Source organism: Parasteatoda tepidariorum, chromosome 8 (genome assembly GCF_982258835.1).
Source record: "Parasteatoda tepidariorum strain Cologne lab strain chromosome 8, Ptep-v5.0, whole genome shotgun sequence".
Lineage (NCBI taxonomy): Eukaryota > Metazoa > Arthropoda > Arachnida > Araneae > Theridiidae > Parasteatoda > Parasteatoda tepidariorum.
This window is the reverse complement of record NC_141762.1, coordinates 30,052,227-30,069,084: the sequence shown is the minus strand read 5'-3', so window position 1 is coordinate 30,069,084 and position 16,858 is coordinate 30,052,227. Positions and strand designations below refer to the sequence as shown.

General features: G+C 27.5%; 1 protein-coding gene and 1 long non-coding RNA gene across 3 annotated transcripts in view; one reads left to right on the top strand and one right to left on the bottom strand.

Moving 5' to 3' along the window:
* LOC107441033 (N-acetylneuraminate lyase) overlaps positions 1-13,408 on the top strand; it is a 38,438-nt gene extending 25,030 nt beyond the window's left edge. The window contains exons 7-12 of the mRNA XM_043050258.3: positions 4,363-4,438; positions 7,501-7,593; positions 8,835-8,980; positions 10,395-10,526; positions 12,879-12,918; positions 13,008-13,408. Coding sequence (XP_042906192.1) covers positions 4,363-4,438; positions 7,501-7,593; positions 8,835-8,980; positions 10,395-10,526; positions 12,879-12,918; positions 13,008-13,165 — 645 coding nt within the window. The 3' untranslated portion in view covers positions 13,166-13,408. The remainder of the gene's footprint in view (positions 1-4,362; positions 4,439-7,500; positions 7,594-8,834; positions 8,981-10,394; positions 10,527-12,878; positions 12,919-13,007) is intronic.
* LOC107447262 (uncharacterized) overlaps positions 1-16,858 on the bottom strand; it is a 164,917-nt gene that overhangs the window by 135,779 nt on the left and 12,280 nt on the right. The window lies entirely within an intron of this gene.

Here is a 16,858-nt window from a genome sequence, read left to right as displayed (position 1 = left end):
AATATAGAAATAAAAGTACTTTTGCCCTAATTATTTGTCGTGTTCTTAAAATTGTAATTTAAATTAGATAATTTAGATAAAATATACAGGATGTCTAAAATGTGTGGCAACAGTCAACTCACTCAAGAAATACCATAGAATCCAAAAAGTAAACTTTCAAATCTAAAAATCTTTCAAATCAAATCTAGAAATGCGTATGAAATACTTTCATACGATTATTTAGATTAGACGACCCGGTCTTACCTCTGGGATGGCGGGGGTAACTTAAAATCATATACACGAATTCCTAATTTTTATTGCAGATTTGGATTCTGCAGAAAAAAGTCATCTTAATTTGGCATGCAGGTTGTTGCATGTTGGTTCATATGTGGTGATGTAATTGAAAAATGACGATGATGTAAATTTTGTTTAAAATAGATATATCTTGAAAAATACGTGAAGGCTCAAGAAAAATTAAATCAGACTTGTTTAGAACTTAAAAAATCTCTCTAATGGCATCAATATCGACCCTCCTTCTGTAGACTTTTTGGGGGAGGGGGTCAAGTTTGATTGCTGTTTTTTAAATGTACAAACCAATTTTTTTTATATAAATATTCTTTTTTGCATTTATTTGCATATATTATCATCTTTCCAGTTGTCCTTTTTGTATGCTTCTTTTTTTAATACATATATTTTATAATTTTTTTATTTCATATAAATGTTTTTCTCTCTATGATGCAAGGTTAATAAAATTTGTACAGCAATGAATCCAACCAAGCTCCAGATAAAATTTTTTTCTGAATGGGCTTATAATGAATTTAATGCTAAATTTATAGCATTTAGTTTGCTTACTTGTTAATAGGTATTTATCCGTTTCTGGGAACCTTAAAAATTTAATTCCATGAAACAGAATTTATGTTAGTTAGGTATATTACTATATTGGGAGTCGTTTTCCCCCGTACCTATTACCTATAATCACAATTATAGTAGTAATTATTACCTCAATTTAAGCATAATTCGAGTTAATAACAGTTAGGTAATTTTTTTACTCTCCTCGAAACAGATAATTGCTTCATTGCATTATGATGAATACAATTCATAGTAGAAATACTAGTGTAATTAACCGACTGAATTAACAAGCTTAACAAACTGACTGAGCTTAAACAAGCGTAGTTTAATAAAAAACACAGTTTACTTCAAATAGATATATTTTATAGTTCAGCCATTTATTAACAGAACTTATATTAGTTAGCTATATTAGTATATTGCGTGTCTATTTTCACAGTACCTATTACCTACAATCATAATTATAATAGTACTTATTACCTCAATTTAAGCATAACTCGAGTTAATAATAGTTAGGTAATTTTTTTACGTTCCTCGAAACAGGTAATTGCTTAATTGCATAAAAATGAATGAAATTCATAGTAGAATTACTAGTTTAATTAAACGACTGAATACAGCTTAAACAAGCGTAGTTCAATAAAAAAAAGGCAGTTTAATTCAAATTGATATATTTTATAGTTTAGGCATTTATTACAAATCGAAGTAATTCATTACTCAAATGGTTATAATTCTTAATTGTGGGACAAAGGTAAATCATAAATAAGCTAAAACTTAATTCAATACAAAAGTAAAAAAATTAGATCGTTATAAATACGAATGTAATTCATAAATGAGATACAAATGTAATCCAATTAGTAGATTTAATTCAGATTATTTCAAATCATAACTAAAATACGAACGTTGTTTAATGAATGTCTGTTGTTCATATTACTGTGATGATTACACGTAGGTCATAAAAATATCTATTATATTAAAGGGAAATAGTTGTGCGTATAATAATTTTCTCTTCATTTTTCCTAAGATCTAATTTATTCATCTAGCGCAAATCAAAAACAATTATCTTAGTTCAAAAGCTCGCATTTTAGCGTGACTCATTAATTTATCTTAATTGATTGCGTGGGCACTTTATCATAACTATACCTTCTGCTTATTTCGGCTTATCTTTTTTTAATCCTTGGAAATTTAAGTGCATTTAACTACTTAAGTATCGTCTGAATTCACAAATATGGAAGAAACTTAAATGTATTATACAAAAAAATACATCTACAGTCCTAACAAAATTCAAATGAACAACGTTTTTAAGAAGGTTTATACTTTTTATCAGAAAGAATGTAAATGGTGAATAAAGTGCTTTATTAGAATAGGTAAATATTCTCTAAAAAGAAGTCAAGGCTATGATGTCAAGACTTTTGTAATCTTGTATTTTTAAGCATATTCACGTTCTCTGTTCGCACATTTTAAGATTTCGAGCTCAAAAAAAAAGTTAAAAATTAAATAAGCCTTTTCAAGGTTAGATTGACTTCTTATGAGAAGCGTGACTACGAAAAAAAATTATAAAATTATAATTCTTTCTCTGCTAGGGATATATTACAATTCTTTTTCTTTGCTCACAGATTGATGATTATGAAGTTCAACTTGAAAGTCAATATACAAGATTGTTTCAAGATAAATGTTCGAAAATTTGAATTTTTGAACAATTATTTTGATATATACATAAATTTAAATAACTTAAGGAGGAAGCTGGAATAACTGAGCGTTAAACTCTGATTTTCTTAACGCTTTCTTTCTATTTGGAATGAAAAATTATTTCTAAATTTTTTTTATACATTATATACTTAATTTATTTCACTAAGTAAGTACCCAAAGTGTCAGCTAAAGTTTTATTTAGAGATATACTTTGTAGCTCGTATTTATTTTTTGCTCATTCTAAAATGCAAAAGGTGTTTTTATAATCACCTAAAATACTTATTTTTAAAATCCTCGTCAAAAAGGTTTTTACATTCGAGGTCAAAAATTTTAAATTGAGAAAAAACGCAATCCAATTTATCACTTCTAATATTGTCACATGTTTCGTTTGATGCCGTAAACTTTAAGCTACTTCTTACAATCTTTTCTTACATCTCTGTTTTTCTGGTAACTAAGCAGCTGATTTTCTGCCCTGCCATCTTCAATAGTGTTTCATTTGTTTTCGATGTAGCATTTTTGTTTTTCTTCGCTAAAATATCAATTAGCAAGTTTAATGTAATTGTTTTACTTTATGTTTAATAGGATTCTAAAAATACATATATTAGGTTCTCGTCATGCAACACTCTATATTGAGTTAGAATCGCGGAGGCTCAGGAGATATAGCTTTCGCCTCCCAATGAGGTTAGCCAGGTTCAAATCTCAGCTGTGGCTGGTTGATATGAATTTCGCTCTCGGCTCACACCGATCACAGTGCTGACGTAAGATATCCTCAGTTGTAGAAGGTACATGAGTTAGAGTAGAATCTCACATGGTTAGCAATCAGGCTAACCGTGTGAGTTTTTCCTCCCCATGTAACGCAAATAAAGGTTATTTCCATCAAAAAGTCCACGAAAACTAGTTTGTCTCAAAGCTTGATCCCTTATCCACCGGATTGAGTTCAAAAATACAAAGCTACGGAGTTGAACATTGATAGTCATAAACTCAGAATTTGGTCGACTATTCAACACCGGTTATGAAATAATACATAATATATAGAGAGAGTTACAAGTAGTTTAAAATTACTGTTTTTCCACGAGAAGATGAAGCCAATTTCTACTTCCTTTTAAGCAAGTACAATGAAATGTTACTGGATATAAAACACTGCTTTAAATTAATTTGATTCTAGAGGCTTTTTAAGAAGCTCCCAAATTTTGCGTCGAATGTTTTTCGTTTGTTTTTTAACTTGCATAGCGCCACTGCTTTTCTAGTGATTTTTTTACTAATTTCTTTACATGCTTTTTTGTTGTTGATAAATTATCGTAGAAACGCTAGTAAATGACAGATTTAGAAAATTAAACTCTTTCTGAATATTTTTACTCATTAATTTTTTAGCTTTATATTTCGCTTTATTTAAAAAAAAAACCCCAAAATGTTTTCACTTGAAAATAAAATTTGTTGATTTTTGCAAAAATAAAATGCAATGAAAAGAATTTCAAAACTTAAAACAGAAAAATAACCTCATACCATACCATTCCCATTTCTTCAACCCATACCATTTTTCATACCTCAGTAAATTTGGTGAATTAAAAAAAAAAAAAAAAAAAAAAAAAAAAAAAAAAAAAACCCAAGCACTTTATAATAATTGGTTTTCATTCTCTTGATACATTTTATTGCCATTTTTACGGCATTCTGTCACAAAATTGACAGCTATAATCGATAGATTGACAAATGAAATTCATACTAATCAATCATATTTTCCATTACTAGCATTGTACCTTCCATTAAAATAACTCTAGTTAGCGATTGTCTATAATTATTTTCAGACAAACTATTCACTGTCTATCTATCTGATACATTTTGATCTATCTACAGGCTCGCCATGCAGAAAAGATTGGTGTTACAGCTCTAGCATCGTTACCTCCTTTGTTCTACAAACCCAAAAGCGACGGTAAGGTCAAAACTAAACGTCTGTTTAATATTCAACTTCGGCTCTTTTAAAATCCTTACTTATGATCGTTATTATGAACAAGATTAATGATTTTGATTAAGATAAATTTTCTTTGAGAAGTTCAAACGACTTTCTTTTTGATGGCATGGAAAGTAACACCATTTTATTTCTTAGCCGGCATTAATTTCAGTTTTGATTGATGTAGAATCAGGTAGACAGGTAAATAGAATAAATTTTTATTCTTGTTTAGAACGTTCTGTCGAAAGGTTATGGCTGTGGGAGATAACTTAATCTTAAATCTTGTTGAACGAGTCTAGAATCTGTTATCTATAAGTCAAGTGTTTTTATTGTTTTTGAAAATCAAGGTCAATAAATTCAATTTCTTGGCGGTTCAGGGACAATTTTTATTAGATTCGAATGTTTTATGATTTGAACTTTTGTAAAAGAAGGTTTTATCAAAAAAGCTGTTTTTTTCTTAACAATTTATTTTGAGGAAAAGGAATATTGAAATTTATTAAATATACTAGTTTTGCATGAAATCGATTCAGAATAGTTCCTTTTTCTGTTTAGTTAAAGGTTCTACAAAGGAGATGAATATTGATAAATATCACTGATGCACAAACAGTCAGTGCTGCTTTATGTCACGGTTAAATGTAAATGAAATGAATAAATAGAAATAACATTCGCATGGGTTTATTCACACGTTGACAATGCAAACTGAAGTTATTTATATTATCGACAAATGAAACCTTCTTTAGAAAATGACAACAAAATAAATATCGCATTATTCAACTATTCAGAATCGTCAATAGACTTAGCTCTTTCTGCGGTGCTCTAAGAAAAATGAATCACTTATTACCCAAGATTTAATGTAATAATTTTTCTTTAAACATATATTACAACATTTTTAACGAGCTTTCTGAAGACCAATATTTATTTTACTAAGTAGTAAAGGAAATATTGGTCTTTAGAAAATATTTTCAAATGTTTAAAAAGTATGTTTAAAAAAATGTTAAATGTTACATTGTTGAAATAGCGTTCTTTTTTCACATTGCACACCGCTGTAACTGGCGTTTTTATGTGTTGTTTCGTCATTAAAATAAAATTTAAAAAAAAAAAAAACATTTTCCTATATTGTTGAACAATAATATATCTAAAATTTTTTTTAAAAATTTTTGAGTTTAATTTCCAGAAACGAATCATTTGAAATATTTTTTATTTTTTCCCAGAAAATTTTGGACTATAATTAAATTTACAGTTTAATTTTTTATTTCATATACCCTTAAAAGTAGGAATTTTGAGATTGAAAGTTACATATAACTAAAAATAACTGAAATGAATGACTTGAAACTTTTTGGCCTTCAAATTTTATACTACAGTTAGTTATTTACTTTTTTAAGTTTTAAGAATAATCTAAAAATATGTAAATAAATCTTACTTTCGGATTCGATATGGTTTATTTATATGAATTTATGTGTGTTTGTGAGAGCAACCCTAAAAATGTGGTGAATCTTTTCTTTTCTTTCCTCTATTTCAATAATATAATAAAATAAAAAGCAAGTTTTTGCACTTTTTAACTAAGAAAATAAATTAGAAATAAATTTTTGACAATTATTAAAATATTTTTCGGGGTATTTAGAGTTCTAGAAATGCGAGATCAAATGCCCAGCTCACCCCCTCTTTACGAAGGATCTGAAAATATTTACTTATGCATAGATAGTATCACGAATTCGTGAATAAAGAGTCAAAACTTTTTGATTAGAAGACAAAATTTGATTTAATATTTAAATTCAACCGCATTATTTTCATAGACGAAACTCATAGACGAATTATAAAGCATCAGAAAAAAGTACTGAATAAAATGCCATATAATGATTTTAATAATTAATACAGCATTATTATTAGTCGAAGTGGAATACAATTAAAATTATCAAATAGTAAAAATTTATAACACCTTACAAAGTGTTCTTAATATTCCACGCACTTATAATTTTTGAATTTTTAGAATCTTTGTCAAATAAGTTTACGAATCGTGAAACCAAATTTAAACAACGTCCTTAAAAAAAAAAAATTATCTGAATTTTATTATCTGAATTCTGAGGTAATTTTTTGTAAAGATTAAAGAAAAAATATTATCTTCTCTTTTAAGTGGGATGAAAGTGAATGATATAGTTTCGATAAATACTATTAATAGTAAATTTATTTAATGTATAAAATTTAGTCAAATTTCAAAGGCTCAAGTCTAAAATCAGTTTCAGAATTCTAAATCTTTATTTTTTTTAATTTATTATTTTTTCATTTTATTTATTTATTTATTTTTTTAAAATTTTGAGTTGCACCATTAAGTTTTTGATTGAGTTATTCCTGATTTATTTAATGATACATTTCATAGTTTAAATGCTGGAAATAAAAAGAAAATGTGGAGTTAATCTGAATTAGTCAAGATCATTTAGTGTACTAACTTTTTTCTAATTTTTAATCTGAGATGAAATTGAAAGAAAGGTTCACTTAATTGCTTTTTTTAGAATAACTTAATGTGTCAAACTCTTAGCCAATTTTGAGTAATTTTAAATCTTACTGTAGTTCCAGGTTTTAATATTGTTTAAATTCTGGATAGCACTTGGTATTTATAATTAATAAAATCAGGAATTAAATTTCATCAAGGATTTTAAAACTATAGCACAATGGTGTTTAGGATACACCCTTTCAGTATCTAGTTAAATTTCTCTTTCTCCAAAATAAGAAAAAAAAAAGAATAAAAACTTTTAGCTGTATTTAAATTAAGACAAAAAACAATACTTTTAATTTAGATTACGAATGTATTATCAGAATTTTATATTTAAAATTGGAGAATGTGTGTCAGTAAATCATTCCTTTATTTTATATTAAATTTGTAGAGTGATACGTTAGGAACTAAGAGTACCAAAATTTGAATTTGAAAATTTGATGCTGCCATCTATTGTTAAAAATATGAGCTATTTCTATAAAACGAATTAAGAAACTGTTCATAAAAATGCTTATAGAGTGTTTAAGTGTGTATAATTTTCCTTCTTTATTTTTAGATGATCTTATTGCTTATTTCAAAGGCATATCCGATGCTGCCCCTAATTTACCCTTGATGCTCTACCACATTCCTTCATATTCAAATGTTGAAAGTGAGTAATTCTTTTTGCAAACTTTTCAACAATAAAATTTTTAAAATTAAATCAATTTTAAAGTGAATTCTCTGTTGATTTCAACCATGGTGCACTACGAAGTAGGCGTAAGTTTCAACTATATGTGATATTTAATAATAAATCCCCATGTTCCCCAATAATGTTTTATTTCTATTTATTATTATTGGTTTATAGCTACCATTAAAGGGAGTTGGTAGGGCCTATAACAATAATGCTAGAACCAACCTTTTTTGATGTACCATTTCTCGATATCATGAGTAGTTTCTTTTAAAAGGTACATCGAAAAAGGTCAGTTTTAGCATTATTGATGTATGCCTTATAGAACCCCCTTTATTACTTTATGTATAATCTTATATAGCAACATTTGTTTAATGATTTATGCATTTAATATTGTACGAATCAATAAATTTTCATAACTTTAAATATTTTTATGTTTTAAATTTTAATAATTTCTAAAAATATTATTGTAAAAATAAAGTATTATTAAAAAGGAATTTTTTTATAAATTCTTTTTAATGAAGGTTTTTAAATTTACTGTATTAATTGTTTTTTACAATTTTTATTTTATGAACATTTCTAAATTTATTGTATTAATTTTAATAGTTACATATATCTTTAGGTTTTAAATCTTAATAATCCCCAAATATGTTACTGTAAATATAGGACAATATTAGAAAGGATTTTTTGAAATAAAATAAAATTAATTTAATTCATTCATGTCCACAATTCATTCCACAATTTTCGTCTCTCTTCAATTAATTTAATTTTAATTCAATTTATTGCAATAAAATTTCATTAAATTGCAAATTTTGCAATTTGTAGTTTAAAGAAAGTTTTTAAATTTATTGTATTAACTTTTTTTTCAATTTCTATTTAATGAAAATGCTCAAATTTGCATTAATTTTTATAGCTATACATATTTTTATTAGGTTTTAAATTTCAATAAACTCTAAAAATATTGCTGAAAATTAAAAACAATTAAAAAAAGAGATTTTTTTTACAATTTCTATTATTACAATTTCTATATATTATTTTAGGTTTTAAATTTTTATGAACTCTAAAAATATTACTGTAAATATAGAGCACTATTAAAAATAGATTTTTTTTTACAATTTCTATGCAATGAGAATCTTTAGATTTATTGTATTAATTGGTTTTTTTACATTTTCTACTTAATGAAAATATTTTAAATTTATTGTATTAATTTTTATTTATTTCAGTCAATGTCAGTCAACTATTACCTAAGGCTCGCGCAGCAATTCCCAATTTTTGTGGAGCGAAATTCACATCAACTGATGTACTGGATTTGATGAGATGTCATAATCTTCCTGGGGAGCCATTCAAAGTACTGACTGGTTTTGACGAGGTACGGTATTCTAAAATTAATTTTCTTCAAAAGGATCCAAAAAATTTGAAATTAAAATATTTTAGGATTTTTTTTCTCGGAACTCGTATAATAAATTAAATTTACACTTGTTGTGATTAAGAGCAACTAACTAAGCTTAACTTCTTTAACTACTGGGTTAACTAATTATTACTAACCGTATTTAAACTACACATTTAATTGCATCAATCTAAAAAAATATTTTTCTTTATTTACAATTTTTTTTTCTTTTTCTTTTTTTACATATTACATTCAAAAAGTAATTTTTAACTACTGAATTTAAGTTTTAAAATTATTATATTAAGCTACATGTTAAACTACGCATTTTAGTGTCAAAATCCGGAACTTAAGTGATAAAATTTTATTTGAGAAATAAAAATTAAAAAAAAAGAAAAAGAAAAAAAAAAGTAAAGTCATATTTTTAATTTTTTCTAAACTATTAATCTTTTGGAGTTTTTATTCATAAAAATCTGTTTCTTAGAAATAATTAAACGTGATTCGTTCTTTTTTCCTTTTCCGATTGTGTGTTGACGTAATTAAGCAACCTATTAAACTTTATTTATTCTTTTATTTAATTAATGAAAAATAAAAGGAGTACTAAACACACTTGCGGAAAAAAAAACTACAACTATTATCAAAAAAATATGTATATATAAAAATAACGTAAGGAAACTGGAAAACTATTGTATTACATATTAAGAAAACACGCGTGAAAAGTGTAAATTAATGAAGTATAATATTTAAAACTACGTACAAATAAAACTTCATGCATTATTGTTGCATGTATGTAATCAAGCAGAATTCTACCGTCTAGTATATTTTATGTCTTAAATATGAGTTATATAAGGTAAAAATCTGCGTGCACACATAGCAGTTACGAAGCAAAAATGGAAAACTGTAACATTAACATATGTGCACATAAAACACATATCAATTAATCCTTTATAAGATCCTGCTTTTTTTTCCAGCATCCAGCTTCAAAGTTTTCTACATCAAAAATCAGTTTTCACTATATTATTCGATGAGACATCATTGCACAGCAGCGAAATTTAAGTTTAATTTTGCCCAAGAGCTCACCGCTTGGAGGGTTAATGAAGCATAATATTAAGTAACTGCGAGCAAAATAAGCTACATGCGTTACTGTTATATGTATGCACAGATAGTGAAGCTATCTCATTTAATTTGCATGTCAAATAGGCATCAAATAAAGCGAAATAATTATTATTTACCCGGTAACTTAATTTATAAAAATTGTCGGTGTTATTACCATTGAATTCAGTTAAATTTTGTTAAAAGTTATTGTTTGTTTAAAGTCGAAAGAAATTGTATCATTAGGCACAGAAATGTAAATATTTAGTTTAATTTTTCTCAATAAATTGATTTTAATTGTTTTTAGGTTTTGCTGCCATGCATAACATGCGGCGGAACAGCAGCTATTGGTGGTACATTTAATATGATGGCCCTACTATCTCAACGTGTTCTAGACGCATACCACAGAGGTGATATTGAAGAAGCCCGGCGAGCAAATGTGAGTTTGATTTTGAAAAAAAAAATAGTTATGTTTTATGGCTAAAAATTATTTTCTTACACGGATAAATTTTTTTAAAAATTACCTTACTGTATGGAAAAAACATTTGTGTTGGTAAAAAAAATAATTCTGGTAATAAAACCAGATACAGTCGAACTTGCTTATAGCGAGCCTGAAGCAACCGATATATTTTTGCGTTATAACCGAGTGCTAGTAAAAAACAGGCTAGTTTAAAAAAAAACTGCAGAACTGCTGTTCGGGACAAGACTTATTAAGTTATAAATAAAATATTTTCTTTAATTGTTATTTCCATACAGTACAAAGGAAGTAAGTTATTTTGATATGATCTGTCTTATTGTCTCTTTGTTGTGTTAGGATAAGACTCATGGAAATGAAAAACATCGCCAACCCTGTTTTCGTAAAAAATTCACAGGTTTACTGAATTTACGACTCATACTAACTTTAAATTGTCTTCTAAATACTAAACAATTTTTTTCAAGTAGGGATTAGCTAACCTGGATAAGTGGGGATACATAGAAATTTTATAAATCGCGAAAATATTTCTCGTTCAAACCGGGGTTGTTCATTAGAAGCGAACTCTGCTCGAAGTATTTTCGATTTTTTTCGCTAAATCCAATTTTTTGTTGAATCAGGGTTCGACAGTAGTGAGTTTGACTGTATATTGTATTTATATCATTAATTTGGTTATTTTTCGCTCATATGGTAACAGTTTAACGGAAATTCTAAATTCCGTATCATTATTATTCAATTTTGTGACATCATGTGATCTACATACATCAGTAGATTGTTAAGTTAATACTGATACAAGAAGATCCATAATGCAGTTACATAATTTCAAAAGTTATCCATTTTGCATTACTTCTTGATCCGAAAGACAACAAACCATAACTTTGCATTTACTATGTTTGTCAGTTTAAAATAATTATTGTTGTTGACGGGCATTGAACATACTTTCCGACAAAACTGAATTTGTCTACAAGAGAAAGACATAATTTTTTTTTTAACAATTCTCGATCTGGTTCTAGTGGTCTGTGAAAAACTGTAAACTAGCTTTCTGATTTTCTTTTTTAATTTTTGTTTTCCTAATGGCTGTTTGTATTAGCAATACAATATCATATCAACGTCTTGTTTCAGTACTGCGACGCACATTTACAACACCTTCTTTTTGTAACTTCAGTGCAATTTGAGCTGCATTCTTTCTGATTTGCGTTTTCTATTTTGTTCCCCTTTCTCTTTGTTTTTGTGATCTGCTACTTGTAGACTAACTTTTAAACCATATGTACTTCGATTATTAGCAGCCAGATCATTTGCGGTTTACTTCTTACGATGATTTCGTTACCTTTTTTTTTAAAATCGTAATTAAAGATATGCGTGTTTGCATATAATGTGAGTTACGTTAATGAAAACTTAATGTTTATGGCATAAATATTGAACAGCCGACTAATTTCTGAGTTTACGCTTATCAATGTTCATCTCTGCAGTCTTGTAATTTTGAACCCGCCCAAGAAGACAAGGGAACTTCTGGATCAATCATTAGGACTAACTAACCTTCGTGGAGGACTTTTATATGGAACTAACCCACTGAAAAAAACCAGAAAAACCTCTTACAGTTAGCCTGAAAGCAAGGGAATTCTAACCCATGATCCGTCTACCACTGAGGATATTTTACGTCAGCACTGTAGTTGGTGCTAGTCGGGAGCAGAATTCGTATCAACCAGCCACAGCTGGGATTCGAACCTGAGCACCTCTTTGGGAGGCGAACGCTCCATCTCCTGAGCCACCTTGGATGATGGCATATAAATTAGGATTGACAAGATTATGGTGGCATATCTACTGTTGTTTTCACATCGAACAAAAAAAAAACAGAAAAAGAAAATATGGTCGCGGATACTTTTGAACATGAAAATATTGTAATTTATTTTAGTTTTTATGTTTACAAGTGTATCAAAATTTAACAATAAATGAAAAATAGCGTGATATTATTTAAACGTGATTATAATACTAAATAAAAGGAAAAATTATTTGTTTTTCACTCTTTTGAAAAATCAAAAAGCGAAAAAAATATTCTCGCTGGATACTTTTGTCCTCCAATATATGAGCGGAATCTCTTACTTTCCTTCTCGTTATAGTTCAAATTATTACGTTTTATAAATATTTAGCATGGAGATGCTGAATTCAGTAAGAAAAAAATGTATAATTTAATGCATACATTAATAAGTATTGTACGTAAAACAAAAAGTTTCAGAAAAATAACTAAATTTTGTTTATTTGCTTGGTTTAAATATAACATGTCCATTTTCTTATATATTTGCTTTCTCTGTCCAACTTTAGAGAGAAATAATGAATGCTACTGAACGGATATGCAGACATGGTAACCATTTGCTTTTTGTACTATGTTTTAATAATTTAATTATAAAACGTCGCATCTAAAACTTATTCGTATATATTTTTAAATTTTAGGAATGCCAATTGCTTGTTTCAAAGCAGCCATGAACATTCTCACACCTTTGGATTTTGGTACATCTCGAGTTCCCCTGGTTCCCCTCACTCCAGAAGGTTTGGCTAATTTGAAAGCAGATCTCAAGGCTATGAAAACGAAAGATTGGTTCAGAGTTTAAGCTGTCAGTAAATAATAAGATTTTTTAAAATGCATCATCAGCACAGAAAGCTATTGTTGAATTCTTAATTGTATTGTTAGAACTCTGGTTTCAAAATTAGCCAAGTGTCCGCGATTAGAAATGCATGTTGCTTTCTTCCTTACAATAATTATGGATGTTTTATTGTTGTTGCCCAAAATATGCATCAAATTGTCTACTTTTTACTTGTGAATAAATAGTTTTTGCATTTTTTATTGCTGAAAAGTGACATAAAGTTTTTTGTTTTATGTTGTTTTAATTACTTTTACTCTTCATTCAATATGTTGAGTACATAATTTATTATATTGCATTTTCTTTTTCGATAAGGCTAAGTTGCATCAACACAAAGCAAATTAGTTTATCTCAGACACTTAATTGAATACCTATAATTGGGTACCTTCAAGTGACGTCATCGTAGGTAAATTATGGCATTTTGTTGATTCAGAAGCCAGCCACTGATGCATGATGTCGTTTAGAGGCATCCAATTAAATTTGATTTAAATCACATGGTTAGGTAAAATCTCGAGTTTCAAGAACTGAATAGAAATTTTTCCTTTTTATCAACGAAAATGTTTGAATATTTTTTAATATTTTTAAAACACTAAATTTAAATAAAATTTTTTTTTTACATGTAGGGAGCTCTGATTTTTTTTTTTAAATAAATGATATCAGACTTCAAATATTTTTGCTGCAGCTAATCTCTATTTTCTCATGTGTTAAACTACTATTTATTTTGCTTTGTGAGATGATGAAAACTGGAAGTTTACTTAAAGTTTTAAAAAATAAGTTTAATTTTCAATGGACTGTGAATTTTGTGGTCTGAACAATATGAACGAGGAAAGAATATAAATTAGAATCACTCTAAAGAGTTATAAAAATTAGAACTGAAAATATAACTTTTACTCAGTGATGAACACAGCGCTAAAAACAGCAAAATTACTGAAATTGCTATTTTTTTCTGTAGTTTGTAGTACAGTGTGCTACTTTTTGTTTTAAAGAAAAAAGTAGTGTAGTTAGTAGTGCGACACAGAAAATAATGTAGTTTGTAGCCATTTCTGTTACTAATTATAAGGTTATAGTTTAGTAAAGAAACACAGTTCAAACGCTACTAATTTTTCGTACCTGATTGGTACAAATCTTCGTGGGTCAGTTAATGAACATAATGAGAAGACCCTGTGACCCAGCGTTAAAAAAAAATACGTATTACTAATATTTTTTAAAACTAGCCATAACGAGAAATTAATTTATTACTTTGGTCACACATTAAAATTCGAATGTGCATTCATGAATTGATTTTATTTTAATGGAAAGGAACATATATATTTTTTTGTAATTTTTGATATACTTTATTTTAGAAGATCTTATTAAACACTTACAAAATTGTAAATATTTGATTATTTCCTAGCGTTTCTTTAGTTAAATATTTGCTGCTGACAAAGGCATAGAAAAGTTGGAGGTTAAAAAAACGAATTCGCAAAAAAGAAATGGGTTAGAATAACAAACTAGTTCGTGAAAACTTGAATTGATAGTTTTTAATCATTCCTCATATTTAAATAACACATTTTTTTTTAAATTTAAAATCATTTTGAACATGGGTGTAAATAAAGTTCTCCAACAAAGTTCATTTCCTAAAAGTATTGAAGTAGTAACTACATTTCAAAAGCTGCTTATAGTCCCCGCAATAAATAAAAAATAGATGTAGCAGTAGTTAACTACATTTTTAATAAAGTAGTTGTAACTAACGAGAAAAATAACGTAGTTTATATGACCACTGCTTTTAGAGTTAAGTCTCAACTAATTAAAATTAAATGAAATGGAGGTGAGCCACGAATCCAATAGATGGCAGCACTAAAAATTTTACAAATTAATGTAAAAAGAAAGTCTAGCGAAATTTATGAAGACATGCAAATAAAACTTAAAAATGATTATACATTTTATGATTATACATTTAAAGCATAATTTTTGATATTTCTGGTACCTTATCAAAACCGTAAAATATCTATGGAGTTCTAAAATTTTTTTAAACAGATATATATATATATACATAAATTTCAATATTTTCTTACAATCTTTTTTGATCTTGGAAAATAGAGTTACAGTTTTTTAGAAGTGCCTAAAACAAAAATATTGATCCTGTTTAAAAGAAAAAAGTGTTTTCGAAATAAATAATACAGTTAGTAATATTTAAAAGAAACAAGTTTATTCCTAATCATTAACATTTGCTTAAAGATGCAAATATTTCTTAAATAAATAGTATTTTAGTTTCTTTTTTTTTCCTCTTTCTTTGAATAATTTTTTCTTCTGAAAGAAGATATTTGGATACGCCGTTAGGGATGTATGGTACAGCAGCCCAGGGCTCGGCCAGTTAAAAAAATCTTCCTCACTGTAGGAAATCTACATGATTTATAATCTAATTTTCAAATTCGATTTTTTTGGTTCAAAATATCACTGAAACAAACATTTTCGCAGAAACCTCTTTCTTATGGTAATCAATATTTTTTTATAAGAGTTTTTCTATAACACAGTATAATACAAGGTCATCTTAAACTGCAATTTTATTGGAAAATGAGAGTTATCTTCTTATCTTCTAAGTTATCTTCTTATCATCAGTAAATTTTAACTCTACGAAAAAAACTTTAAAAATTTTCAAACATTTGCACTGTGAAACCTCGAACTTTTTCGATTTTTTAAACTTTTTTTATATAAGTCATTTTATTAAATGTTTGTGCTCTCTTTGTTATGTTGCAACTTCGATCAGGGTTGGATAAAGGTATAGACCAGTGTTTCTTAACCTTTTTGATATAATGGACCCCTTTTAAAATTTTTTAAGAATTCACGGACCACCCCCCTGTGAAAAAAGCAATTGCATGAAACATCAATTATTAGAAAACATTTAATTTTATTATTTTAATAGTATACAAAATTTTTAAAATTAAAATTTTTAATGTGAAGGTTGCTGCTGCTTTTCCTTAATTAATAAATTTAATTGAGGGACGGTTTTCAACAAAGCAACGTGTATATCATGTTCAACATTAATCGATTTCGATGTTATATTTTTATTGTCACAAGTGTGGAAAATCCCGCTTTGCAAAGATGCTCTGTAGCAAACGGAATTAAAGCTACCATAGTTTGCTTTACAAGCAATGGGTAGGCTTCCAAACGTTTTAAAAATTAGGATTAGTCAGTGGACCCCCAAAATATAACTCATGGACCCCTTAGGGGGTTCATGAACCACAGGTTAAGAAACCCTGTTCTAGACTATAGAGGGACCTGGGGCAAATGTGTAACTTGGCAACCCATCTATATTAAATTAGCTAAGCTTTTCTTATATTCAGAAGTATTAAAACTTTTTATGAAAATAAGTTCAAGTTAAGCCTTTTAAAAAAAAAATCTTAAAGAAAAAGTTTTCTGAAATTTTTATTTGTTTTTCAAAAATTAGTTATTTTAATGTTGTATTTTAATGTATTTTAAATTTGTCACGTTAAACATTAAAGTACAGTTAAGTGACTATGTCTGCAAAAACATCATGTATGAAACTATAAATGCTAAGTATTAAAAGAACTTAATAAGAATCATCCAGCTTGCAAATTTTAAAAATTGAAAGAAACAAATTAAAATTTTCAGTTTTTATAAAATATAATTTTTTTTTTCCAAACAAACACCTGCAAGAAATTT